At 58.8% G+C, this 25630-nt stretch overlaps 7 protein-coding genes across 7 annotated transcripts; 3 read left to right on the forward strand and 4 right to left on the reverse strand.

Moving 5' to 3' along the window:
* Window positions 1–324: 324 nt before the first annotated feature.
* Window positions 325–2092, forward strand: JDV02_006230 (uncharacterized protein). The gene has a single exon (XM_047987603.1). It carries the CDS (start codon window positions 842–844, stop codon window positions 1616–1618), a length of 777 nt encoding a protein of 258 aa, XP_047843589.1. The 5' UTR covers window positions 325–841; the 3' UTR covers window positions 1619–2092.
* JDV02_006231 (uncharacterized protein) lies at window positions 2049–5652 on the reverse strand. The gene is made up of 2 exons (XM_047987604.1): window positions 5092–5652; window positions 2049–5017 (listed from the first exon to the last, which is right to left on the reverse strand). The coding sequence occupies exons 1-2, from the start codon at window positions 5156–5158 to the stop codon at window positions 2652–2654; spliced, it is 2433 nt and encodes an 810-aa protein (XP_047843590.1). The 5' UTR covers window positions 5159–5652; the 3' UTR covers window positions 2049–2651.
* Window positions 5653–8730: 3078 nt separating this feature from the next.
* On the reverse strand, window positions 8731–12281 carry ACS2 (Acetate--CoA ligase). Its single transcript, XM_047987605.1, has 8 exons — window positions 12106–12281; window positions 11770–11976; window positions 11666–11689; window positions 11373–11399; window positions 9960–11122; window positions 9635–9895; window positions 9168–9572; window positions 8731–9108 (listed from the first exon to the last, which is right to left on the reverse strand). The coding sequence occupies exons 2-8, from the start codon at window positions 11828–11830 to the stop codon at window positions 9046–9048; spliced, it is 2004 nt and encodes a 667-aa protein (XP_047843591.1). The 5' UTR covers window positions 11831–11976; window positions 12106–12281; the 3' UTR covers window positions 8731–9045.
* A 3908-nt stretch (window positions 12282–16189) lies between these two features.
* Window positions 16190–18031, forward strand: JDV02_006233 (uncharacterized protein). The gene is made up of 3 exons (XM_047987606.1): window positions 16190–16325; window positions 16391–17209; window positions 17299–18031. The coding sequence occupies exons 2-3, from the start codon at window positions 16804–16806 to the stop codon at window positions 17769–17771; spliced, it is 879 nt and encodes a 292-aa protein (XP_047843592.1). The 5' UTR covers window positions 16190–16325; window positions 16391–16803; the 3' UTR covers window positions 17772–18031.
* Window positions 18032–18787: 756 nt separating this feature from the next.
* RFC5 (Replication factor C (RF-C) subunit) lies at window positions 18788–20282 on the reverse strand. Its single transcript, XM_047987607.1, has 3 exons — window positions 20146–20282; window positions 19447–20069; window positions 18788–19386 (listed from the first exon to the last, which is right to left on the reverse strand). Exons 1-3 carry the CDS (start codon window positions 20230–20232, stop codon window positions 19038–19040), a joined length of 1059 nt encoding a protein of 352 aa, XP_047843593.1. The 5' UTR covers window positions 20233–20282; the 3' UTR covers window positions 18788–19037.
* Window positions 20283–20467: 185 nt separating this feature from the next.
* mrpl16 (39S ribosomal protein L16, mitochondrial) lies at window positions 20468–21549 on the reverse strand. Its single transcript, XM_047987608.1, has 3 exons — window positions 21022–21549; window positions 20822–20963; window positions 20468–20766 (listed from the first exon to the last, which is right to left on the reverse strand). Exons 1-3 carry the CDS (start codon window positions 21451–21453, stop codon window positions 20588–20590), a joined length of 753 nt encoding a protein of 250 aa, XP_047843594.1. The 5' UTR covers window positions 21454–21549; the 3' UTR covers window positions 20468–20587.
* A 78-nt stretch (window positions 21550–21627) lies between these two features.
* On the forward strand, window positions 21628–25391 carry rfc1 (DNA replication factor C complex subunit Rfc1). Its single transcript, XM_047987609.1, has 5 exons — window positions 21628–21926; window positions 21981–22023; window positions 22073–22117; window positions 22171–24798; window positions 24857–25391. The coding sequence occupies exons 1-5, from the start codon at window positions 21830–21832 to the stop codon at window positions 25155–25157; spliced, it is 3114 nt and encodes a 1037-aa protein (XP_047843595.1). The 5' UTR covers window positions 21628–21829; the 3' UTR covers window positions 25158–25391.
* Window positions 25392–25630: the final 239 nt, after the last annotated feature.

Below are 25630 nucleotides of genomic sequence, written 5' to 3' on the forward strand. Positions count from 1 at the left end.
TCATGTGTGGTGCCTTCGCATACGAATGTGAAGTCTTATCAGACAGATGTAGTAACTATTCGATAATGCAATACGAACATAGAATTTTGGACGGGTGTTTGAGCACCGTTGCATAAGGTATCTTAGGTACTAGGCAGGTACCTCTGACTGCACCTGCCTTTCCCATTGCATGTCGCGCACTCGCCTACAAGCAAGCACATACTCCGTACATAAAGAAGGGTACGTACAGTGCTAGGCGGGTGCACGCCACACGGGATCATGCAGCCCCCCGCCCCCACTCATCCATCAGTCGCAGTCCGCCCCTCGGTCTATTCTCCCGTCCATCCTGTATCAATCCACTCTCGGGATTTCATTTACCAGCTCTCATCGAGAACTCATTCTGCCTCGGCTCACGAAGTCGCAACTCTTGATACTCACAATCGTGCGGGCGCTCTCGTGCGCAGTAGCCCATCGCTGAAAGGTGGGAGGACGAGAAAGAGGGTGGGGAGACCATCCATTCACATCCGATTCACATCCCTTGATTACGTCGGCGGTACTGTAGCTCACACTGTCCAGCGCATCAACGCCAGACTGAAAAGGACGGTCACAACTACGACGACGACGACGACGACGACGACGACGACGACGACCAAGATTGCTGGATCCTCGCGGCCACGTTCGCTTCCCAACCCGTCCGTCGCAGCTGCGTAGGGGAAAAAGTGAAGACGGCTCGTTTGCACCTCGCTCGCTCGCCAGCTACCCGAGCAGACTGCCAGCTTGAAAGCCCGCCTGGCCGGGGGAAGGAGGACGTAATAGCGGGCAGCAAACCAAGACAGACAGACTCGCAGGGCCCGCCACCAGCATGTCCTCGTCCGGGGCCGGTCATCACCACCACCAACACCCTCATCACCCCCTTCACGGTGCGGGAGGCAGTGCGGCGGCAGCGGCATCGTCGTCGTCGTCTTCGCCCGCGTACCACCTCCATCATCATCATTTTTCATCCCCATATGCCGCAGCCCTCGCATCCGCAGCCGCAGCCGGCGCCTCCGCGCCCGCCATTCACTCCGGCTCGGAGGAGCGGAGCGAGGATGAGTATGACGAGGACGACGTGACGCCCGGGATGCGCGACCGCCAAGCTCGCGGCAAGGACCCGTATAAGGGCACGGGCCACAGCGACTCTGACGAAGACGAGGATGAAGACGGGGATGATGACGACGATGGGGATGAGGGGGATGACGATGATGGAGACGAGGAAGACGACGAGCTGGAGGTGGGCAGCGACGGCGTGACGCGGAGGCGAATGAGGCTCGGGAGGGGGTCAGTCCTTCTCTTTCACCTTGCCACCTTTTCCTTCTTTTGCCCCCCTCGCTTCGTTTTCCCGGCCAATGGATATGAGCTCACTACTGACCTGGGAGAAACAAACAGTATCAAGGCAGAGCCGTTCGAAGACCGCGAGCGCAGGGGCTTTGCCCTCGCCGTGCTCGACAGCCCCGAACAGCTGATGATGTACGCCCAGGGCGCCGGCGACGTGCGTTTTGCCAACTCCTTCCCTCCCCTTTCCTTACTCGCCCTTTCCCAACCCCCACCCTCGCCCTTTGGGCGTCACTTTGGGCGTCACAAAACAAGCCCATCCAGCTAGCTGACTACGGCCGGAAACCCGGCCTGCAGAGTATCCCCAGCCAGCGGCGGCGCTTCAGCGCCATGCTCGCCGGCTTCGAGCCGCTGCCCGCGTCGGCCGACAACGGCTTGTCCGGCGGAGGGCGCTGTCCCCGCAGGAAGAAGAGGCTGCTGCTGCCCCATCAGCAGCAGCAGCACCAGCAGCGGAGGAACGCGCGGGGCGGCAAGAAGAGGGCTGGATAGAAAGGAGGAGTACCGGCATGGGAGCTACGGGGCACGTGGCAGACGTTGTTGTTTGGGATTGGCATCGAGTTCGGGTTCGTCCCGACTCCCATGCCATGCCATGCCATGCCATGCTATGCATCATGGCAGCCACGACACATGAGAATGAGAAACACGCATAATAGGCGGGTTAGCACACGACCGTAATGGCAGTTATGAAACATTAAAGAGTCATGACACAGGGGTCCCGTGAACCGTCTCTTTCTTTCTTTAGCCCATCTATATACGGCGGGTTCCTAACGCGGGAGACTGGGCAGCACCAATCACCGTCGGGTACACCCGCCTCTCGACACCCTCGAGGACAACGAGGAGCACCGAACATACAGCCTATGTGCATACATACCTACGTACAAGGTTTGTACGGAAACTTTTGTACGAGATGAGGGGCGGTAGGTCTGCCTGCGTGCCTGCCTGCCTACTCGTCTGCCTGTAGTGGCTGCCCATAACCGGGAGAGAAAAAGGAAAGCCATGAGGCGCGGGGGAAACCCGTCTCCGCGATCTGTGTATCCAACATCCCCTCCCCGCCCGTATTGCCGATGCCGCGGCGCTGTATCCCAAAAACAAGTAGGCAACTTCTCAGTGCCCCTACCAAAAAACGCCTGTGTGATGATGATTCGTGATGCCCTCAGGGAAGAGAGAGAAAAGCCCCATTGATCTGCCTGCGTGTATCCAAAAAGAGGTATCTGAGGCAAAACACAAGCAATTCTTCTTCGAGCCCAAAAATTCAATAGATACAACGATGAAGCCGGGTTCCGTATTCCACTGGTGGTAGTTTATGCGTATCTCATGCTTCGCTGTCGGTTCAGCCACCTATCCCCGTCGCCGGCGGGTGGAGGCGGCGGCGGCGGCGGCGGGTACGCGTAAAAGTTCTGATGAGGGCCCTGGCCGCCGGGGGACTGCGCCCATTGCTGCTGCTGGCCCTGGTTCCATTGCTGGGGTCCGCGGTTCGGTGGCCCGCCGTGGTTGAACGACGACGGCCAGTTTCTCATCTCGGGCGGTGTGGGCTGCTTGCGGCGGTATGAGCGCTTGCGAATGGCGCTCACGATGCAGCTGAGGATGGCGATGAGGATGAGGCCGCCGACGACGGCCACGACGGGGATGAAGATGGACTTGTGGTTCTGGATCCAGTCGCCAATCTCCTTGGCCGTCGACGCGCCCTCGCACGCGCCGTTGGAGCACTTGCCCCCGGCGCCGCAGTCGGTTCCGTCCAGGAAGTTTTGATTGTACGTGACGCATTGGTTGGGCCCCATCTCGGGAGACGTGCAGGCGAGCAGGCAGCCGCTGTCCGGGCAGGCCGAAGTGTTGTTCATGCCCGAGAGGCTGCTGGCCATGTTCTTGCACTGCAGGTCACGCGACGTGCACTGGCCCGAAGCGCACGAGAGGCCGCTACCGCACGAGTCGCCGTCGCTCTTGTGCTTGTCCTCGGGGCAGCTGGCGTGGTTGCCGGGACAGACCTCCTCGACGTCGCAGACTCCGGTGCTGGCCCGGCAGACGGTGCCGTTGGACGCAAACTGGCACTTGTCCGTGCAGCAGTCTTCGTTGCTGGAGTCGCATACGGCGCCGCTGAGGAACTTGCACGTCTTGGGATCGCAGCACTTGTTGTCCTTGCAGCCAGCCTCGCCGCCGCAGTCGCAATCCTCGCCGCTCTCGACGATGCCGTTGCCGCACTGGCTGCCCGTGATGGTCTTGACGTTTTTGTTGTCCGTGAGGCAGTTGCCCTTGATCATGTTGGACTTGAGCCCCGAGCAGATATTGCCGATGCTGCACGGCGAGAACTTGGTAATGCCCTTGCCCGTCGAGGGGTTCATGATAAACTTGCCTCCGGCGTCGCAGCTGCTGCCGGTCAGGGGACAGCACGGCTGCTTCGACATGTCGGCAGGACACGTGGAGCTGGTGCAGTCATGGACCGCCCCGAAGGTGTGGCCCGTCTCGTGGGCAAAGATCTGCCACTCCGTGTCCGTCCGAACGACCACATTGGTTGCGGCGACCGTCTCGTTGTTGCCCTTGCCATCGCCGTTGTCGCCGGAGCCCGTGCGACACAGCTGCCCGCGCCAAGCCAGACCGACTGCAGAGTCGGTGGCGCATTTGGTGAGCAGCGACCAGTAGGCGTTGTCGTCCTGGAACTGGCCGCGCCACTTGGAGAATGTATTGAGGCGGTCACTGATGGTCGTCTGCGGCCCGCATGCCACGTTCCACGGCGTCGCGGCGGCGGCAGTGGCGGGACACGCCTTGTCGAGAATGGTGAGGTTCTGGATGCCCAGCGAGATCTTGAAGGTGCTCTCGTACACCTCGGACGCTTTGTTGACCATGCCAATGACGTTCTTTGTGAGGGCCTCCTTGTTGTCAAAGCCCTCCCAGTAGTTGCAGTCCGTCGCGATGCCGACGAGGGCGACCTTTCTCGTGGTTGGACAGCCGTCGACGGAGCCAATAGAGCTCACCAAATTCAGCCCCGAGCCACTGCCACCACCACCGTCTATCGATTGACGGCCAAACAAGGAACGGAATTCGACGGCACGCAACATGTTGCGGCTCTGGGTCTCTGTATGAAACTTGCTGTTGAAGTCGAGGGTGTCGGCTTTGCAAAGGGGATCGTCGCCAACGCTTCGCTTCAGCTCGTTGTGCTCGTCGGAGGAGTCCATGACGTCCGAGTCGCGCCATACAACCATACGTTCCTCACCGTCGGGCAGGATGTCGATGAGGGGATCGTCGTCGCCCCGGAGCTTCAAGTATTGCTCCGCCGTCTGAATGTGGTGGTTGTCGCCGTCAATGCGGAACGCGCCGTCAAAGACGGGGTGGTCTCCATCGCGATGTACGGTCACCCGCGCCCAGCCGGCCTTGGACCAGCCCCCATGGCCAGGCCGCTCGATGAAGGCATCGCCACGGTATACCCTGTGATCCGTCCTCGGCACCTTTTGCACCTCGCGGACGATGCCGTCCTGGCCCATGATGGTGATGGCGAAGTCGTCGTGGAGGATGTCATCGTTGGGCTCGAGGGCCAGTCGTATGCTCTGGCGCCCATTGTGAAGGGTGAATGTGAGGTCGAACTTGGAGAAGGCGTGGACGCGGTGGGAGGGGGCTTTGATGACGGGGTCGTCGATGAGGGAGACGTAGCCGACAGGGTTTCGCTTGACGGAGTATGCTAAGCGCGGAGGAGGTCAGTGCGATGCCGCGGAGTGACCACCTTGCGGCGATGGCGGCAGCATTGGGACATACCCAGCGACGAGGAAGCACACAGCGCGACGCTGGCGAGAGCGGACGCCAGGGTCCGCAGCGTCACCATTGTCACGCCGATGATGGACAGAGTCCCAGGGGATGGGAGAGAGGTGAAGGCGGCGTTACTACTGCATCCAGGCTCTTTGCAATATCGATGGCTCCGTTGATGGGGATCGTTGGAGATGGAGAGGCGCCGAGGTTTGCGTCAACCCGGCCGGCAAAGGACGGTGAAACGAGGAACGGGCGAGACGGTGAGCGAACCGAGAGCGGATGTTGGTGGTCGGAGGGTTTCCTGCGGACGAAATGCGGTATGTATGAGAGACGCTGGAATGAAAGCGAAACAGCAGCGCAGCACAGTAACCGGCGGGAAAGCTGCTTAAGAAAGAAGGTATGCAGGAAAGCCGGGGAGCAACGAGGATGAAGAGACAAAGAACGAAAGGTCGTAACGAGCGAGAGACGGCGGGCCAAGACAGGCAGACTAGCAGACGGGCGGATTGTCGACGGAATCCAGGGTGGACGGAGGAAGGCTGAGCACTTGGCCGGGGACGACGGAGGGCGGAGGGGGGGGGGGGGACCACCGCCACCCATCCAAGTCATCATCCATCCAGAGACGCAGCGCAACGCAGCGCAGAGTAGCGTAGCGTAGGCGTAGCGAGAGCGATGGGTGAGAGTGTCAGGGGGTGGGGGAGCGAGCGAGCGTGAGAGGCGCCGGGCCCAATGGGAGGCGGCCGGCAGGGAGGCTTGGCTGGAGGGGGCTTGAGGAGGCCACGCGGTCGCGGGCTTCTGTTTCGCCGCCCTTTTTTCTTCCCGGTCGGGTGTGTTCGTCCGTCTAAAACCGCCATGCACCCTTGGCACTTGGCGGGTCGGTAAGGCACGGTAGTGACTTTCATGGTACAGTGGGTTAGCGGTGCGTGTACGTGTGCCTTGTGTGTGCCCGTGGGGGTTTGCAGGCTGATTCAGGGCCTCTGCTTTGCGCCTGGAATTGTCTACGCAGAGCACTTTTCCATGGCTTGCCGCCTGTACTCGAGCAGGCAGACGACGACGACGACAACAGGCGGACAAGCCGGCAGCGGCTGGTGGTGGTAGTGGTGGTGGTGGTGCATGTGCTGCGCCGCATGCGGACCGATGGGTGGGTGGATGGATGGGAAACAGTCAGGTCCCGAGATACGTAGTCAGGGATCGCAGCTGTCGTTCCGGCATGGATCAATCAAGCAATCCACGCAATCCGTGCATCGTATTTCTTGTTTCCTTTGGCTGCGGCTGCTGCTGGCCACCTGGTGGGAACTGCCATTGGGGGTACGAACGTGCGATGTAAGAACCTCTCCCGCAGCGTACGGTAAGAGGCAAGGCAGAAAATCTCACCCAAAAATCCATCCAATCCAAAGGTATTCCATTTAGTAGACTGCGCCTGCCGCTATACCTACAGAACACACTATGATCCCAGCGCGTCGAACAGTACCCAGACATTCAGTCATCAGTGGCCCCCCCTGCCTCGGACGATGCCCCCGAAAATAGGCGCCCGTATAAGGCGGGCCAAGCCCGATATGCAAAAAAGAATGCACGGGTCGCCCGACCAGGCCAACCAAGCACCCGCTCGCTTGTTTACATGGATAAGGTAGTTAGTAGGTAGGTGCTTTGGCTGCTGTACTCGGTACCGGCAGACGGGGATTATTACGCACGCACGCACGCACGCACAGCCAGCCAACGGCTCGCTCCCGCCGAGCCCCCCCCCCCGACTCCCCTCTCCCACGGGCCGTTGGTAATCCATCATGTCCATCCATCCAGCCGCTTATGATCCCCGCACCTGCAGCGAGCCTCCGAGAGTACAGCAGCTTATTATTGCTCGGCATTATTACAGCCTCTCGAAGCGTCATCCCCTCTTTGACGATGAGACGCTCTCTGCATACACACACACACACCCAAACATGCCAATTGTTTCCCCTTTGTAAAAAGGAAATGCCCTCGCCAAGTCCCCCTCTCCCCCGTTTGGATGGGCAAGTTTTCGGTCCTCTTTTTCTCATGCACGCTTGGGCCAATGCCGGCTCCTCCCGGAAGCTCAAAGAGGCGGGAGAAGGGGGGGGGGGATCCTCAATAATAAGAACAAGGGGCGGCTCGCACAACACCCGCGCAGCAGAGGCTCAAACCGCAACGGTTTTGACGGCCGCTCCGGACCCGCTCCGTCCCTCCCAGTTGTTACCGCTCCTGCTGCAGCGAGCCAACACCGACCGTCTGCTGCAAAAAAAAAACATCTCGGCCAGGCTGCTTTTGCTGGTGTTCCGTGGCACATACTTAGTACCCTACGTAACTTGCGTTCGTGGGATCCCCACCGCCGTGGAACGCATTGCAGTCGCGCCGGAAACCTGCCAAGGCTCTCTTCACCTTCGTCGCGGTGCTGTGCCAAGGACGGCTACTGCACCACCAAGAGCCGGCCCCATGGATGATGATGAATAACCACCCTTGTGATCGCAGCCATCCATCCACTGGAGGAGGCTCCGTAGCAGTACTAAGGTAGTAAGTCAGAATCTGCTGCAGCACCACCCCCGCGCTGGCGACGGAACTGTTCCATATCCCCTCCCGAACCATAAGTTGGGCATTGTATTGATTGTAATACGTAGCAGCCCTAGACCAAAATAAAAACACACCCTGTCAAGCCCATCATCATCATCATCTTCTCACTCGCAACGGAACCACCGTAAGACCTACCGCAATGGCCATGACAGACATGGGGGAACAAGACACACAAGAAAAACAAGGCCCATCTACCTAGCATGATGATTCCATCCCACTGTCCGAACCCCCCCATCCCAGCCCCAAGGTCCCCTTCACCCCCCAACGACCACGTACCACGCACTCGTCAGTCACACCCGTCCGTCCTTGTCTGACAACGCATCGGACGCGGTGCCGAAAGGACCCCCCTCGACACCATCAGGGGTGCTGAGCCACGCTTGGCCCACGACAGCCCACGATGCCCCAGAGTCAAAAAACTCTCCTTCCGCCGTCAAGGAAGAAAAAGCGCTCTGCTACACCCACTGTAATTCTCATTCGTGCTCACTCCCACACCTCACACACCTACCTCACTCAAGTCACTCATCAGTCACACTCACTCACTCAACACCGCGCCTACGTTCTTTGCTTGCTTGCCCTTTCCTTCTTTTTTCTTCTCCGGAGAGAAACCCACCGATGCACGCACGCACGCACACCCACCCACCCCATAAGCCACGCTTCCCCGTCGATGACGACGACGACGACGACGACAACGACGTCGATAGTCTTGACTCTTGTCTGTCCCACCACAGCCACCAACCCCCCGCTGTCGTCCTTGGCCGACGTCGTGAGTCCCCCCCCCCCCTTCACGACTCGAGTCCCATCGCCGTGAGGCCAGACCTCGTGAATCGCGTCGTATTCTAAATCCGAGCCCTTAACTCCGCTGTCGTGCTGTACTGTACTGTGTTGTGCACTCATTTATCGTGGTATCTGTGGCGAGATGGACATCCTTGTTGCAGTCGCTAGCCGGGCCTGGAGCCGGGCGCCAAGAGAAGCATCCACCCCAACCTTAAACGCTATCCCAACGGCCGTCGTCATCCATCCCGTGTCCTCGATCGCTGCTGCAGAGTATGGGGGCCACCAGTTTGGATTTGAGCTTCGTCAATTCTGAGAGCTGGACAGTAGCTACAGTACCGTGCTATTCACCTACTACATAGAATCCGTCGCTGGCTGCTCAGCACTCCCGTTGCGCGTCGTCCAGCGCCACCACACCAGCCCACGTGTAACCCACAAGACCAACAACTCACATGAATCATGCAATGCATGTCCATGCCTATCCAAAAGCCCGAGGCTGATTTTGCTTTCATTTCCGTATATCAACAGCGCGCCTCGTCAGTTGGTCGTAAGTAATCACAATAATGGTATCAGCTCGTCAAAACAACCCGGGTCAGTCCGTCAGGGTCTTGCTTTTCATTTTCCTCGGGCCTCATGGACCGTCTTGATGATCTTGTCGACAATGCTGGGGTCCGAGAGCTGCGCACGTCGTTAGCCCCTGGGCCCGGTTACGGGGTTCAACTATCCAAACGACTTACCGTTGTGATGTCGCCGAGCTGGTCCTCCTCGCCCGCCAGCACCTTTCTCAGGATACGGCGCATAATCTTGCCACTTCGCGTCTTGGGCAGATCGGGCACGACGTAGATGGCCTTGGGAGCGGCAAAGGGTCCGATGCTCTTCCGCACCTGCATGATGAACTCCTTGCGCAGCGCATCGTTGATCTCGTTGCCATCCTTGACCGCTACGAACGCATTGACGGCCTGGCCGGTCAGCTCGTCGGCGACACCCACCACAGCAGCCTCAGCCACAGCGTGGTGCTCAATCAGAGCAGCCTCGATCTCAGCCGTCGACAGACGGTGACCGCTGACGTTGACGACATCGTCAACACGCCCACGAATCCAGTAGAATCCCTCGTGATCGCGGCCGGCACCATCACCGGTGAACTGGCCAAGTATGTCAGCGGCAGTGACGACCAACATTTGAACATTCACAATGATGAACGTACATAGTAGCCCTTGTACACATTCAAGTAGGTGTCCATATACCGCTTGTGGGCGCCGTACACGGTGCGAGCCATGCTGGGCCAAGGTTGCTTGAACGCGAGCACGCCGTCGACGTCGTTGCCGTGGATCTCTTCGCCCGAGACGGGATCGATGATAGCAGGCTCGATGCCAAAGAAAGGCAACGAAGCGGAACCAGGCTTGGTCGGGGTGATGCCAGCCAGGGGGGTAATGACGTTGGAGCCCGTCTCCGTCTGCCAGTAAGTCTGGGGGCTGTCAGTATTTCCACCCACGTACGTTTCTTCGTGTTGTCGGGGCCAGGAAACTCACATCAACAATGTGTGACTCCTCCTTTCCAACAATCTCAAAGTACCACTTCCAGACCTCGGCAGCGATGGGCTCGCCGACGGAGCCTAGGACTCGGAGGTGCTTCATCTCACCCTTGACGTGCTCGTCGCCGGCACGCTTGAGCAGGCGAAGGGCGGTCGGGGCGACGTAGAACTGGGTGACCTTGTGCTTGTCGATGATGTCCCAGTACCGCGAGAAGTTGGGGTAGGCGGGGGTGCCCTCGAAGACAACAGTCGAGACGCCGAGCAGCAGAGGGGCGTAGACGACGTACGTGTGGCCCGTGATCCAGCCGACATCGCCACCGCAGAAGTAGCGGTCGCCGTCGTGGATGTCAAAGACGTACTTGCCGGTTATGGCGGCACCAAGCAGATAGCCGGCGGTTGTGTGCATGACACCCTTGGGCTTGCCAGTGGAGCCAGACGTGTAGAGGAGGAACAGGGGATCCTCAGAGTTCATGACCTCGGGGGCGATGTAGCTGGGCCACTTCTCAACTTCCTCGTGCCACCACAGATCACGGCCGGCCTGCATGGGCACGTCGGCGCCGGTGCGCTTGTAGACCAGGACGCCGGTGACACCCGGGCACTGCTTCAGAGCGTCATCGACAATCTTCTTGGTGCCGATCAACTTGCCGCCACGCTTGCCCTCGTCGGTGGTGATGACCACCTTGGACTTGGCATCAATGACGCGGTCGCGCAAGGAGTCGGCGGAGAAGCCGGCGAAGACGACGGAGTGGACGGCGCCGATGCGGACGCAAGCCAGGATGGCGACGATGGCCTCGGGGATCATGGGCAGGTAGATGGCGACGGTGTCACCCTTGCGGACGCCCATCTGCTTCAAAGTCCAGGCCGTCTTGGAAACCTGGCGCAAGAGCTCGCCATACGTGACGTTGCGGCCATCCTCGGCCTCGTCGGCCTCATAGATGATGGCGACGCGGTCGGGGTCCTTGAAGGCATGGCGGTCAATGCAGTTGTACGAGGCATTGAGTTGGCCTTCGACAAACCACTTGACATCGCCGTCGTCGAGGGACCCGCTGGAGACGGTCTCGAAGTCGCGGTACCAGGTGAGCAGGTCACGGGCCTGGGTGGCCCAGAACTTGGTGGGCTCGGTAATGGACTCCTTGTATAGCTTCTGGTACTCTTCGAGGTCTGCATGGTGCGGGTAGGAACACACAGTCAGCGCGTGCCTGAGCAAGGGGGTGGGCGGCGGACGAGCGGAAGAGCACGGTGTGGGAATGGCGTCGGGCGGCGCGACCAACCACCGAGGCCGGACGAGAGCACGGTTGGCGACCAAAATCCAGGGCGGCAAGGCGCCGAGGACCGGCGCTGGTGCCGGTGGTGCTGGGAGTGCTGCGGCAGGCGGGGCAGGTACAGTAGGAGTAGGGTCTGGCAGACTTACTGGCAAGGTGGGGCTTGCTTGGGTGCTCTGGCAATCAAAAGGCGTCAGCTTTCCATGGATGCGTCAATGGGGGTACCACGCGCGTTTCGGCCGAGCTTTGACGATGCAGAATGTCGCGACTCTGCTCGATCACTCTCCCTCCCTGTCTCTTTCTCATGACGTGGTCGCTATGAAAAGCCATGACCACGCACGGATTCATCATCTCTTCAAGAGAGAGAGAAAGAGAGAGGGACGGGGGAGGAGGGACGGGGGAGGAGGGACGGGGGAGGAGGGACGGGGGGAGGGTGTCATACTCTCCAGCATCTTTTGGGGAGGATCTGCGCAGAAAGAGACAGGCATGTTAGCGACACGGCTTCTGGCTTCTGGCCTGGGTCTGGCGCCCTCAATTGGATCTTACGGAATGTGTCCACCTCGTGCGCCTCATGGACACGAGGTCCCTTCTGCTCGTCGGCGACCATTCTTGCAAGGCGGCGTGTTTGTGCGCGCTGGGCTTTGTGCGAGGCGCTGGGAGAAGGCGGTTACGCGGTTGCGTTCTCGACGCTGCTGCTATGGTTGCTGCTGCTGTGGTGCTTGCGCGCAGTGCGGGGTAGCTTTTAGTAGCTACCTAACTTTTTGGGGGGGCGGCTCCCTGTCAGCGGCTGGACTGGATGCGTTCGCTGTGACGTTGCGCCGGCCGCGAGGCGCACGACAGGAAGTATAAGTCGGGCGTGACGAAAGAAAAGGTCGCACGTACTTTGGCGCGCGCGCTTGTTCACTGCAAGACGCGGTCCGACGGAACAGCGTTCTGCAGGACAAGAAACGTCTTTGGCCGAGTGTGACGGCAGTGGAGGCGGCGAGTGGGATGAGCGACGACAACAAGGAGTGAAGGGATGAGAGAGATGAAAAGAGAGGTAGTGGAGGAGAAGGAGGAGGAGTAGGAGTAGATTCGAGGAAGTAGTCGAGGAAGAGAAAGGAGGGTTGCGGCGGAATGGTGGGGGCACGCGAATGTCTTTATACGGTGGTGGAGGCAAAGACGACGGACCGGCCTGGTGGTGGTGGTGCGGTACGGGTGCGGGTGCGGTGGTGCGGCAATGGGGATGGATGTCTCTGCCGGAAAGATGGAAGGCTGTGACAGCGTGCCGACCTTGGCTTGCCTTTTAGTAGCATCGGCAGGTGGAAAAGGCACTGATCAGAGGTCTGGTCTGTTACTACTAGCACCGTCAGTCAGATGGTCGCTCGGATGCAACGCAGGAGACAGGAGACAGGGTGCTGACCTGCTACGTACAGTACCTCACCTTGTTAGCTTTTCTTGCGACACAACACTCCAACACACAACACACAAGGCAAGCAAGCTACTAAGGTAGGCCATGTCAGGTACCAAGCGCACACGCGGCGATGCAGACGGGGTGCTAACGTATGTACATACTCTTCGCAGCATGCACGATGGGCCTGGTCCCCGTCCACTGATTGCAATCCTCGCCGCATCTACCCAACGCGGCAAGGTTCCAGTGAATGCATGTCGCGCCCCGTCGACGCGGGCAACAGCGACCACCTCATCAGCGGGCCGGTCAGTCGAATCGAGCCCCGGTGGGTGCCGGGGAGGAGCCAGAGTGCAGACAGTCACTTCAAGTCGTTACCCCTCCGTGGGGTAAGTACTGATGGTGGGTGGGCGGGCTGCATCCTGTTGAGGAATGGGACGGGATGGGTGGCATTGTGGGTAGGTTGGCAGATGGGTGGGCGTCCCGCCCGCCGCTTATTGCGAGGAGCAGCGTCATCCATCAAGCTTCTCAGTTGCTTCCACGCCCGTCAGTCCCAGTCCCAGTCACCTCACAGAGCACTCTGGACAAGCATGCCCAAACAAGTCGGTAGGCTAGTACCCAGCGTTCCTGGTTGCACCTGCGTCACGGGAGGTACCTACCTACTAAGGTACAGTATGCTACCCCAGCACCAACCAGCACGAGCACAGGTCAGGCCAGATTATAACTGCCCTGCCCGCTGCCGTTTGCCCAACTTGCTTTTGCCGATGCCACACTCCGGAGCGAATCCCATCCTGAAGAAAACCATGTCCGCCTCCAAGAACACACACAACCTCCCCCAGCGAGCAAGCCGCCAACCTAACTTAACCGAACCTAACCAACGACGCGCTGGGCAATCCAATCGCCATCCGCTGCGGCACCCCCTCCGCAGGTTGGCTCGGGCAGCCGGGGCAAAGGGTGCTGGCGCCCTCCTTGCCCCAACGCCGCCACTGTCGACGCCCGCACGTCTCATCCTTTCCCCCGAAGCCAGGGTTCGGTTCCGTCTGCTAGCTCGCCCTCACCCTCCACTTTAACCACGGGTATTTGTAACGTGAGGCAGAGAGCGTCGTCCGGCGGTGCACAACCGCCCGTCCGTCCACCGCGAGCGGAGAGCCGGGACACGCCCTCATCATTCCCTTTGCCTGGGTCGGGTCCCCTTACCCAGAGACAACTTGCCGAGGATCCAGCTTTGGATTACGAACCAAATTCGCGGGGGTGGGATACGGGCCGTCGCCTCGTCCATCTTCCTTCACCTCGTCGCGGGGCCTTGAAGATTGGGCGAAGGGACCGCGGGGGCTTCTCGCTGGCCGCCGGGGCTGCGGATCGCAGCGACCTGGCCGTCTGCCGCGCGAGCCACGCCGGGGCTGCCGCTGAAACGGCCCCCATCCCACGCGCCATGCTCTGTCACTCTCTGTCCTTGTCGGTGCCAGGAGGGGGCCGCTTGTTCGTTGCTGCGCCGCTTCATACAGTCCTTTGACGTCGTACTGTACTCGATCAACATTTGACACTTGGCACAATATCGTACAGCACGGTACCGCACACTATGCCCCAGGATCTACTGCAGCGCGTAGGGGATGCATCGAGGTTGTGGTGGGCTATAAAAGGATCTTGACTCAGCTACTAAGCGGCTGCAGCCAACCTGCATCTGCATGTTCGGGCTGGCTAGGAAAGCGCCTTGCTTGCTCGTTTCTCCTGCGGCAAGGATCGCCCAGCACTCCGTCCGCGACGTCGTACAAGCACGCGTGCAACCAGAGTTCCAGACGTCTGGGCCGTCAATGGCAACCGACCTGCATCGCAGGCGGCGCAGCGCAGGCTCGTCAAGCCGAGAGGAGAGGAGAGGCGAGGCAAGATGGCAGGCGATCGAGGCCAAGCCATGCTTGCCATGGCTGCTGCACAAAGACGGGCCTGTGCCGTGGAACCCGTGGTCACAGCCCTGTCACTTGTTGGAGTACATCCCATAGCCAGCCGCAGCCTCCCCACTCTGTTGTTGCATGCACTCTGACACTAAACCACTCGTCCACATCGCTGCCCTCTACTCTCAATGTCGATACGGCGCGCCGCAATTCGTCAAGCCTCTCCACAACCCTCGAGAGCCGCGTGGGCGTCTACGGAACGTAACCCTGCGCTGTCGTCCCTCTCTCCGCACCTTTTCAAACGTCGGACTTGTCACAAGTCAGAGAAGAGAACCCGGGACGGCCCATGCCCACAGAAAAAAAAAACGCTCACGCTCGGTCAGGAACCCGCCACAGCTGTTGTTGTCTCCCGCGCTCTGCTGGTGCTGGGCCTCTGGGAATCATCGTGGGGCACACTGGGTTGCACAGACGAAGTGAATTACTCAATTCGTCCGCCCGCAGTCACAGATTTGCCCGCGTGGATGTAACGAGACCACTCGTTGACGATGCCTACTCCATCATTCCATACGGCCCATCTACCTACCACCATGAATCTTACAGTGCGCGGGCTTGATTGCCTAATTGCCCGGCAAAAACTTCGGCTGCGGTCTATGGTGGCCACTGTTTGCGCCCCAGAGCGCAAACTGCTCACCTTGTGCTTCCTGGCCGAAGTCGTGGACGGCTTGGGACCCTTCGATGGCCCGTCGGTTTCAGGATTGATGTGCTCGCTACACGTACGAAGTAGTACGTATGTGTGCAACAGACCTTGTTCAGAAGCCCCTTCCTGGCCTTTCCCCGCATCCGATATGACCTCACTCAACCGCCCCCAGTTTATGCTGCATTTCTTGGCCTGCGTAGACCTGGACGCCGAGTCAGGGCGTCCTAGCATGCCATGTCGTTTACCCGGCCGCCCCGGACTGTCCGTCATTGGCACACGGTAACTTAGCTCGGAGGAGAGTCTGGGAGCAGGCTCGGCAGCATGGGTGAGGTTGGTTTTGCATTGCGCCCGCTGCTGAGCCGCCCTCCGGCTGCCAATAAGCTACGCCAATATATGAAGTAGGGGTATACACATACTTCGTAGACCCGAGATAAGCATAGTTGTGCGCGGGCGCCCGGGTTCCTAGGGATCGCCACATCCGCCCAGTACGGGGGTACTTACAAGTATGGAAACACGATGCCGAGTAAGACGCCTCTGCCGCCTGTGGCATCGACGATTGGAGACGATGTTCCCATGACCTCCCGCGCTGCGCCACCGACAGCGTCCTTGCGCCTCAGGGCTGAGGGGGGGGATGGCAAGCCTGGGACGATGAACCCAGCCAAACTCACCCACACAATCTTTCACCCCAGCTATCCGTTTTCCACGATGGTGGTTTGGCGTGAAGCCACCGGCGTCAATGGTATAGCCACTGATGACGAGCTGCTCCGGACCTGATTGCTGTCCTACGCAAGCCCTGCTGGAAGGGAATGTGGTCGAAAAGAACATGATCACACGTATGTCTACGCAATAATTTGGCTACTTAGTGGAAGTACGCGACTGGGTTGACTGGAGGGTAAGCAACGCCGTCTCCAGGGTAGGCTGGCTTCTCTAAGCCCAGAACGTGGCGCGCTCACCGAAGCCCCCCCTTCCACCCCTCATTTGTTTGCCGTCGCTCGCCAACGTACCAGAGGCGACGGTCCTCGCGAGGGCGTCCGTGCTTCACGCTGAACTCAGGGTTTGTCTTGTTGGGTTTGAGCAGCTAAGCCACGCCAGACGTGCATGCTGAGGCACCCCACACCTACCTCGTAAGGTTAGATCTTGCCAGCCTTATAATTACTTGCTCCCTTGGCAGCGTGCTAATAATGGAACATCCAGATCAGATAGTCAACAGACTCCTCGTTCTTGTCGAGAAGACGACGCATAGACACCTGACAGAAACGGCTCGCGCGCAGCCTGCTTGATTATGCCCACCAGGTTTATGTACCGCTGTACTAGCGCGGTCAAAGCACAGCACCCAGTCGTGATGAGAGAGGGTGGAAGGCCGGCGCCTCCCAGAGCACGAACCACTCAACTCCCACAAGTCCGAGATGGACAAAGACGGATGGCGCAACCGGGGACAACACTCGGACCAACAAACCCACGATTCGTGGGCGTTGTGCCTGGCGCCAAGGGCCCCTTGAGCGGATCTGCTGCTGCTCCTTGGTTTTCACCCATTCTCACCATTTCACCCTCGCTCGCCGCTTGAAACGACAACAACGTCGGTTATAGATGTGTTGCCGCAGACTCCGATGGATTTCACCATCATCACCATCGTCCTGACGCTGGCATCCACAGCCTGGTCAGCAAGCCCGCTATGCTACTGGCCTGGCGGGGGCGTCGCCGTCGGCCAGTTCCCATGCGGCACCAGCGGCCACTCGACGTGTTGCGGGACGGGCTACGCGTGCCTGAGCAACCACATGTGCCAGGCGGTGACGGACGAGGCCTTGATCAAGGGACCTCTGTACGCGCGCGGAGCCTGCACGGATTCCTTTTGGGAGAGCCCCAACTGCCCGCCCTTTTGCAAAGCCGTCGGTTACGATGTCATGGACGGGCAGCAGGTCATGCACAAGTGCGACAACAGCGACCGCGTTTTCTACTGCGAGTCGTCGGCAAAGCCTGACTGCGAGCACACCAAGAAGGTGATTGTCGAATCTAGTAAGTCTCAGCCCTTCTACTTCAAGGCCCGTGTACCAGTTTATATCTCCTTTGTGAGATGCGTGGCTGACAAGAGGGGGGAACTATAGCGAAGCCGACGGCCCAAACCACCATCACGGCGACCATGCAGAGCCTCGAGACGACTGCTACGGGAGCGTCGACTGCGACGTCTGCAAGCTCGACGTCGACGTCGACGTCAACCGCCGCGGGCGGCGGCTCGTCGGACGGCAACGGCGCGAAAATTGGCATTGGGGTCGGCGTCACACTCGGCGGCCTGGGGCTTATGGCGGGCCTCCTGGCCCTCTTCCTCGTGAAGCGACGCCGTGGAGGCCGCAGGTCAGATGACAAGTCCGAGCCGACCATCCCCGTGCAGGAGCTGCCGGCCGACCCCTTGCCGCCCGCGAGCGTCTCCATGCCCGCCTCCCCGCCTCCTCCTACTTCGAGTCCTCCCCCGGCCTTTTGGCCGAGCGACTGCAAGACGCCCTTCCCGCCTTACACGCCCTCGTCGATGACGACCCTGGAGCCCTGGTCGCCGAATCTGCAGGAACTGCCTGGGCACTGACGACGCCGACGAAAATCTTTTTGACCAGACCTGACCTGACCCCCTGGGAAGTCGTCGTAGAAACAGGTGGCGGCTAAAGAGTGGAAACAGACTCTGAACTGCTGCTAATATATCTTGTGGTTTGAGAAGGTGCGGGCGTTGGGGAGCGGCATATACTGTAATTCATGTACTACATTATTACGATTGCAGATGTGGCATCACGAACAGTCAATGGGGAAACATGACGGTGCTTCCACCCGCAGCTCTTGCAAATCAACACGTTATAGAAAGTCTTGTCGTGAAACCCCGTCCTCGTCATGCCCCCCTCACGAGTGTCCACTGCCATGTTGGCGTGCGACGCGAAACACGCTCCCTGGCGGGATCACGGGCGCGGGGCCACGCAGTGTGGCAACATCTCGGCCCTCCCTCCCTCTCCTGCCCGTCACTGCTCAGAGCCTGGCTTGAGCGTCCTGCAGGCGACGCCGCCCCAGGACGATAGACGCGCTGCGCGCGAAATGCACGGGACGCGCAATGCCCTCCCCTCCCTCCCTCCCATACCCAAGATCCAAAAGCCCTACCTACGTATTCCACGTCCCTGTACGAAGTACCGAAGTAAGCTGCAGTCCAAAGTCCCCACCGCCGCCTCCCCGGGGCGGGATCATCGGACAGGCTGCAAGCCAGGCCGCTGCCGTGTCTCCCTCTCTCCTGCATCGATGTGAGTTGTGACAAGCGCAGCAGTACGTACTTACATGGAAGTACGAAGTACTAGGAGAGGAAGAAAGTCCCTGGGCCCTTTTGTCTTGGGACTCGGCGGGTGGTACGCATTGGGCGTTGCACAGGCGCGAGACTGCACGAGGTAATGCATGTCTGACATCGCCGCAGCGATGCATGCGTGAGATGTGGGAGACGTGTTGACGCGCGCGCGGCGGCAAGAGGTGAGACGGTGAGGTGGCGTCACAGGACGTCTTACTGCCTGACGAGTGTTGGTGATGCCCCTCGATGCGAGAGGAAAGAAGCCTGACCATGCAAAGCCTGTGGACGATTGCAACTTGCATATATTTGCCAGATCATGCTGTGTACATGGGGGGATGGACGGGTCGGTAACTAGTACATAGGTCGCGTTGTGCAACGATGCACGGCCTCTGGCCACGATGAGTTCCTGCCCGTCCCGAGCCAATGCGGCTCCAATAAGTTTTGTTTTGAAATCGAGTAATTGGATGCAGAAAGCCAAAACACACGCCAGACTCCGATACCTCCGCCACGAGACTTGTTGGTCCGCTTCCCCTGTTACATGTCCATGCTCATCAGGTACATCTCGAATATCCGCATAAACTTGGCCACAAACGCCTCGAGGTGGAAAATGACCTTGGTGCCCGTCTTGATCCGGTGCTCGTAGAAGGCTGACCATTGGATCACCTCCCTCTTGAGCCCGTCGTCGATGAGGGCCAGAAGCTTGAATGTCAGGGTCTTGAGGATGGTCGTCGGCGGGATGCAGTGCGTGAGCAGGTCGTAGAGTTTCGACCGAACTTGCAGGATCCTGGCGGGGGTGTGCTCTTCCATGATTTCCTTGGCGATCTGGCCGATCAATGCCTCCCAGTCGGCAGGCGGAATCGGCGTGCTTTCCGTTACTTTTTCGCTGCAGAGGTCATGTTAGTCAGGACCCGTCTCTACGAACTGTTAAGGAACAGCAACCTACTTTTGCGCATGGACGGCTTCGTACATGAGGAGGGCTCTCCGAAGATTTCGGCCGCTATCCTCGGCGATGCGTCTGTGCAGACCCTTGACGACCTCCCAGCCCTCCTTCTTCGCCGACTGGGCGAGCACGTCGCATATCTCCTCGTGCGTCGGTGCCGCGACTCGCACCAGCAGCGTCCTCGAGCGAATCGGTGCGATAATGTTGGACGTTGAGTTTGCGAGGAGGATCAGACGCAGGTTGGGCGAGTACTTCTCCATGGTGCGACGCAGCGCGGCCTGGGCGTCGCGCGTGAGGTGGTCGGCCTCGTTGATGACCACCACCTTGAACCGCTGCTTGGCCGACTGGTCGACCTGCTGCGTCTGCGCCACCTCCTTCAGGAGGTCCTGTACGACGACTCTGTCGTAGTTGCCGACGTCAGAAGGGGTGATTTCGAGGTGGTAGATGGAGGCGACGATGTTGAATTCGAGCTTGCGGTTACTGCTCGTCTGGAACACGCGCGCGTCGATCTTGATCTTTTCGACGCCTGGGCCGTACAGCTCCTTGAGCGTGGCCACAATCCTCGTCTTCTTGCCGGCGCCTGAGGGACCGTACACGAGGAGATGGGGGAAGTCGCCGCTTTGAGCCTACATTACGGTTGTCAGCGGCAGTATGCGCAGGGCCGGCCGTGCAGGAACGACGACGAGGTGGTGGTCGACTTACGAGCGACCGGAGCCGCTCCGACAGCTCATTGTGATATGTCAGAGCCTCGAGCGACCGCGGCCGATGCTTGTCGACGATGAGGGCCATTTTTGCGACGCAAGGCACCCGTGCTGGGAGGTTGAAGCTGGCGCGGTGGGTTTTTGGTTTCGTTGGAGACGCGTTGGCGCGTAAAGTGTACTGTAAGGCAGGTGGGCTGGGCCACGGTGGAGATGGTACGTACTTCGCACCGCTGGGGTTGAGTATCAGCCCGCGGACTCCACTATACCCTCAAGACTGGACCGCTTGACCCCCAACTAGAGTCGTGACGCTGACCAAGTACTATGCCTAATGCTTTTATCTGTCACTACAAGGTCGATGGTTCAAGTTCGCGGCCTTTATGGGCCTCATTTGTTACAAAATATATGGTACATGACCGCGCTTTGGTATGAATACAGCTAAAAAATCATCGTGATGATTCGGAGGTGCTCCCAGCCTCCGTGATGGTGGTCGGCGAAGAAGCCTCCAGCAGCTCGGCAGGCGCGATTTGTCGCCTCGGTCTCTTGAGCTCCTCCAACGTAACCCCGTCGAGCTTCGTGATGCCCACCATCGGCGCATCTCCCCTCTTCACAAACTCCCATTGGCCTGCGGCATCGTCAGCGCGAGTCAATTTGACCACAAATCGTGCATGAAGACTCACCAGGCAACTTGTTCCCCGCCAGACGGAACGCATCCCGCACGATCTGCTCGTGAATGCGTCCTCTGATCTCGAAAAGGACTTGGCTCACGGCCATGCGCGTCGCCCAGTGGTCGAAAGAGCCCTTGCCTTTACCCATTCGCATCTACCGGGGCAAGTCAGCAACTATGCTCGTTCCGCCTCGAGCGCAGCTCAGTCCGTACCTCGTTACCGCTCACGTAAACGCCGACGTTGCAGCATTTTCTCTTGTAGAGCCGGTATTTCTCGCCTCGGAGCCGCACCTTGATCGTATCCTCGGCCATTTTCAGATGCTTAGCGCTGATTCTTCGGTGATGGTCGATCATTCGCAGCCCGTAGTCGCCCCATATGACCGTTGTGCCCTTTGTCGAGCCGCCAGTTGCGACGCGCGGACGACCCTTGGCCATCTTCTTTCTGCGATCCAGGCTCGGCTCCAGCCAGCTGCCCAGGACCGGGGCCGTCGTAGAGAAAGCTCTCGCATTCTGGAGTCGTGACGGCGCGGCGACCGTTCTCGATGCGTGCTGAATCGGGGCTCTGAGCTGTCGCAGCGGCGAAGAGCCACTTAGTCTCAATCCCTGGAAGGCATTGAGCAATGCCGTCGTGCTGACGGACTTCATCGTGGCGGCTGGTCGTATCGTCGTTGAGGCTGTTCGGCGTCGAGCTCCGGAAAATCTTCCCCAGCAGGTCAAGCTGAGCGCCGTCAAACCGCTGACTCATCACGATTAGTGGTGGTGGTTCATAGGCCTAAATTCTCAGGCCCAAGGACAGGCCAATTAAGCTCAAGTCACGGACTTCGCGTCAGCTTCGCGTCCTGCTGCGGGTCTGGCGTGCACGTCACCAGGCCATCAATTTCCAGGCTGCCGCGCTGCCTTCAACGACCGCTCTCGGGCATCAGGCAGCACACCGCCAATGGTGATAAAAGGACCCCGAGGTCCCGACCCGAGACTTGGAATTGGCTTTTGAACATCCGACGACGTCAATCTCGGGGACGAGATGCCTGACATTCGGTCGTTCTTTGCACCGAAAGGTGGTGCGGCTCCTCCAAAACCAGCTCCGGTCAAAAAAGAAGAGGCGCCAAAGGTTAAGCGAGGTATGCTCTGCGCCTCGAGCTTTTCATGTCGTCGCATGCTAATTACGCTCAAAGGTCGCAAAGTTATCGAAGATAGCGAGGACGACGAGGTTGTTGAGTAAGTTCACATTGATAGCAACATCGACCCCTCGGCTGACCCTGAGCAGAGAGAAGAAGCCCGCAGCAAAGGCGGCACCGAAGAAGAAGAAGGCGTGAGTTTGTGCTTGGCCGCTAAGCGCAGATATACTCTCTGACGCTATCACAGAGATGTCGAGCCCAAGGGAGTTGCAATTTCTGCCGACGATTATTTCGCTTCGACCAATGACAGCAAAAAGCCCAAAGTCCCAACGACTCCGAAGAAAGGCGCAAGCAGGGCGCAGGTGAAGGAAGAGGTCCCGGTTCGGTCCAGTCCTCGAACAAAGCAGTCGGCTTCAAAGTCCGATGCTCCCGCCGCAAACGGCACTCAGACAAAGAAGAAAGCGGTTTCTTATAAGCAACACAAAACGGAGGACGATGACGCATATATGGAGGATGCAGACGAAGATCCCGATGACATATATGCCGCTGACGCCAAAGGACGCAACAAGCGCAAGAATGACGAATACGTTGAGTCGGATTCCGAGGACGAAGTTGTCCCACAGCCTAAGAGAGTTGCGTCTCGCGGGCGACAGTCCGCTGGGACAAAGAACGTAAATGAATCTGCTAAGGCTGAAAAGACCACAGCTGCCGGTAGGAAGCGTAAAACCCCCTCGCAGGACTCTGATGAAGAAGAGGAAGAGGAATTGCCCAGAAAGAAGCCGACCACCGCGAAATCCCGAGCCCCAAAGCCCAAGAAGGCGGACGACCCTGAAGATTCCCAGATTCAAATCATTCTGGACAGCGTCGCCACAGTCCGCCCTCCAACGCCTCCGCCGAAAGACCCCAATGCCAAGTTCGACTGGCGGAAAGCAGCTGCTGGCGGAGGCAATGCGTCGGCCCAACCAACAGGCATGGCCGACGTTCCAGAAGGAGCCGAGGAGTGCCTCAGTGGACTTTCGTTTGTCTTCACTGGTGTTTTGCAGACGATTGGGCGTGACGAGGCCCAAGCGCTTGTCAAGCGCTACGGCGGCAAGGTGACTGGTCAGCCGAGCAGCAAAACAAGCTTCGTGGTTCTTGGTGAAGATGCTGGTCCAAGCAAATTGGCCAAGATCAAATCACATGGCATCAAGACCATTGATGAGAACGGACTCTTCGATCTTATCCGCAAGCTGCCTGCGTACGGAGGATCGGGCAAGGGAGCACAGAAGGCGCAAGAGAAGAAGAAGGCTGAAGAGGAGAAGGTGAAGCAGCAGGTGGCGGAGATGGAAGCAGAAGAAAATGCCAAAAAGGCGGCCGAGGCAAAGGCGGCCAAGAAAGCCGCAGCATCTCAAGGCGCTACCGGACGAGCGCCACAACCTACAACAACAACTGTTCAGCTGCTGACCTCCAAGTATGCGCCGACACAGCTTAGCCACATCTGCGGCAACAAAGGCCAGGTCGAGAAGATTCAGTCTTGGCTCAAGAACTGGCCAAAGTCGAAGAAGTACAATTTCCAGCGGCGTGGTGCAGACGGCATGGGTGGAGCGCGTGCTATTATCATCTCTGGCCCGCCAGGTATCGGCAAGACCACTGCTGCGCACTTGGCTGCCAAGCTGGAGGGCTATGACGTCCTGGAGAGCAACGCCAGTGACACGAGAAGCAAGAAGCTCGTCGAGGCTGGAGTGAGTGACGTGATGAACAACACGTCGCTCTTGGGGTACTTTGCGGGCGATGGAAAGGCTGTGGACACGTCGAAGAAGAAGATCGTCCTCGTCATGGACGAAGTTGACGGCATGTCTGCTGGCGATCGAGGTGGCGTTGGCGCATTGGCGAAATTCTGCAAAGTTACGGAAGTCCCCCTCATCTTGATCTGCAACGAACGCAAGTTGCCCAAGATGAAGCCTTTCGACCATGTCACTTTTGACATCAGGTTCAACCGGCCGACTGTCGACCAAGTTAGATCCCGGATCATGACCATCTGCCACCGAGAAGGGCTGAAGTTGCCCGTTCCCGTGGTCGACGCACTCATCGAGGGCAGCAACAAGGACATCCGACAAATCATCAACATGATCTCGACGGCGAAACTCGACCAAAGTAGCATGGATTACGACCAGGGGAAAGCAATGACCAAAGCCTGGGAGAAGCACGTCGTCTTGAAGCCTTGGGACATCTGTCAAAAGATGCTGGCCGGTGGGCTGTTTGCCCCCGCCAGTAAAGCAACGCTCAACGACAAGATTGAGCTGTATTTCAACGATCACGAGTTCAGCTTTCTCATGATTCAAGAGAACTATCTGCGCACGAAACCCATGGCATTGAACGGCAAGGGCTACACGAAACGGGAGGAGAACCTCAAGGCCCTGGAACTGTTCGATAATGCGGCGCAGAGCATCAGCGACGGTGACCTGGTGGACCGCATGATCCATGGTCCGCAACAGCATTGGAGCCTGATGCCGACCCATGCCATTTTCAGTACCGTTCGTCCTGCCAGCTTTATCGCCGGACAACTCATGGGTACCAACTTCACGTCTTGGCTGGGCAACTTCAGCAAAACTGGTAAACTGGGCAGATATGTTCGAGAGATACACTCTCACATGCGTCTCAAGTCCTCGGGTGATCACAACGAAATTCGCCAGGAGTACATGCCGGTTTTGTGGAATCAAATGGTCAACCGACTGCAAAATGAAGGGACAGACTGCGTTGACGATGTCATCGAATTGATGGACAGCTACTACCTTACACGCGAGGACTTTGACGCGATCCAGGAGCTCGGCGTCGGGCCGATGACGGACGAGAAGGTCAACATTGAGACGAAGACGAAGGCCGCCTTCACCAGAACGTGAGTCTTATTGTTCCTTGCACCGTTCTGCGCACCACTGAGCTGACACGCGACGCAGATACAATGCCATGAACCACCCTGTGCCCTTCATGAAAGCCAGCAACGTGCTGGCCCCGAAAAAGCAGACCAAAGAGGCGCCTGATCTGGAAGAGGCTATTGAAGAGGAAGACGAGGCGGACGTGGCCGAGCCTATCGAAGTTGACGACGACGAGATCGACTTCAAGAAAGATAAGTATATCAAACAACCCAAGGCGAAAAAGCCGGCCAAGAAGGCCACCAAGAAGTCCAAGGATGCTGCAGACGATGACGGCGGCGAAACCAAGGCCAAGACGGGCAAGGGAAAGAAGGGAAAGAGATGAGCCCGGAGTGAGGGCACTTTTGCATTTGTATTGAATATGCATATCTTGCCTTGGGCGCGTTGTTTCGAGTCTGCAAGCCGTGCGTGTGCATGAGCGGGATACGATGTTGGAGTTACCGGCGCAGCAACACGTTACTCAGGTTCTGGCGCCAATATCAACATAGTTGGACCTTCAGCGGTGTACCCCCTGCATGTGAAATCTGAACCATGAGAACAGGGCAACCAGCGAGGCGGGTGGTTGCCCTGGTGCCTGCTGGTGTGCGCTCGAAGCAGCTGTTCGCACAGCGCCACGGTAACGAACCGACTCTCTGCCGGTGGCCTTTTGTTGTTCTCGTACTTCCAGACGCGTCTGCACTTGCACCAGTCCTACCTCTTCTCTTCTGTGCATCCCACGCGCAGCTACTTGGACTCCGTCGTCACAACCTCACCGTGTGTGGCTGCTGCAAGCCGAGATCTCCATCCGCTTCCAAGGCG

This window comes from Purpureocillium takamizusanense, chromosome 5 (assembly GCF_022605165.1).
Source record: "Purpureocillium takamizusanense chromosome 5, complete sequence".
In the NCBI taxonomy this organism is placed as follows: Eukaryota; Fungi; Ascomycota; class Sordariomycetes; order Hypocreales; family Ophiocordycipitaceae; genus Purpureocillium; species Purpureocillium takamizusanense.

Coding starts and splice junctions, on each gene's coding strand:
- JDV02_006231 (XM_047987604.1), bottom strand. CDS start 5,158: ATGGTGACGCTGCGGACCCTGGCGTCCGCTCTCGCCAGCGTCGCGCTG. Junction 5,018..5,091: donor GTGTGCTTCCTCGTCGCTGG/GTATGTCCCAAT, acceptor CTCCGCGCTTAG/CATACTCCGTCAAGCGAAAC.
- RFC5 (XM_047987607.1), bottom strand. CDS start 20,232: ATGGCCCTCATCGTCGACAAGCATCGGCCGCGGTCGCTCGAGGCTCTG. Junction 20,070..20,145: donor CGGAGCGGCTCCGGTCGCTC/GTAAGTCGACCA, acceptor ACCGTAATGTAG/GCTCAAAGCGGCGACTTCCC. Junction 19,387..19,446: donor GAAGCCGTCCATGCGCAAAA/GTAGGTTGCTGT, acceptor TGACCTCTGCAG/CGAAAAAGTAACGGAAAGCA.
- JDV02_006230 (XM_047987603.1), top strand. CDS start 842: ATGTCCTCGTCCGGGGCCGGTCATCACCACCACCAACACCCTCATCAC.
- rfc1 (XM_047987609.1), top strand. CDS start 21,830: ATGCCTGACATTCGGTCGTTCTTTGCACCGAAAGGTGGTGCGGCTCCT. Junction 22,024..22,072: donor GAGGACGACGAGGTTGTTGA/GTAAGTTCACAT, acceptor GACCCTGAGCAG/AGAGAAGAAGCCCGCAGCAA. Junction 24,799..24,856: donor AAGGCCGCCTTCACCAGAAC/GTGAGTCTTATT, acceptor CACGCGACGCAG/ATACAATGCCATGAACCACC.
- mrpl16 (XM_047987608.1), bottom strand. CDS start 21,453: ATGAAGTCCGTCAGCACGACGGCATTGCTCAATGCCTTCCAGGGATTG. Junction 20,964..21,021: donor TTTACGTGAGCGGTAACGAG/GTACGGACTGAG, acceptor TTGCCCCGGTAG/ATGCGAATGGGTAAAGGCAA. Junction 20,767..20,821: donor GGCGGGGAACAAGTTGCCTG/GTGAGTCTTCAT, acceptor ACGATGCCGCAG/GCCAATGGGAGTTTGTGAAG.
- ACS2 (XM_047987605.1), bottom strand. CDS start 11,830: ATGGTCGCCGACGAGCAGAAGGGACCTCGTGTCCATGAGGCGCACGAG. Junction 11,400..11,665: donor TCCCCAAAAGATGCTGGAGA/GTATGACACCCT, acceptor TTTGATTGCCAG/AGCACCCAAGCAAGCCCCAC. Junction 9,896..9,959: donor AGGAGTCACACATTGTTGAT/GTGAGTTTCCTG, acceptor GACAGCCCCCAG/ACTTACTGGCAGACGGAGAC.
- JDV02_006233 (XM_047987606.1), top strand. CDS start 16,804: ATGGATTTCACCATCATCACCATCGTCCTGACGCTGGCATCCACAGCC. Junction 17,210..17,298: donor GAAGGTGATTGTCGAATCTA/GTAAGTCTCAGC, acceptor GGGGAACTATAG/CGAAGCCGACGGCCCAAACC.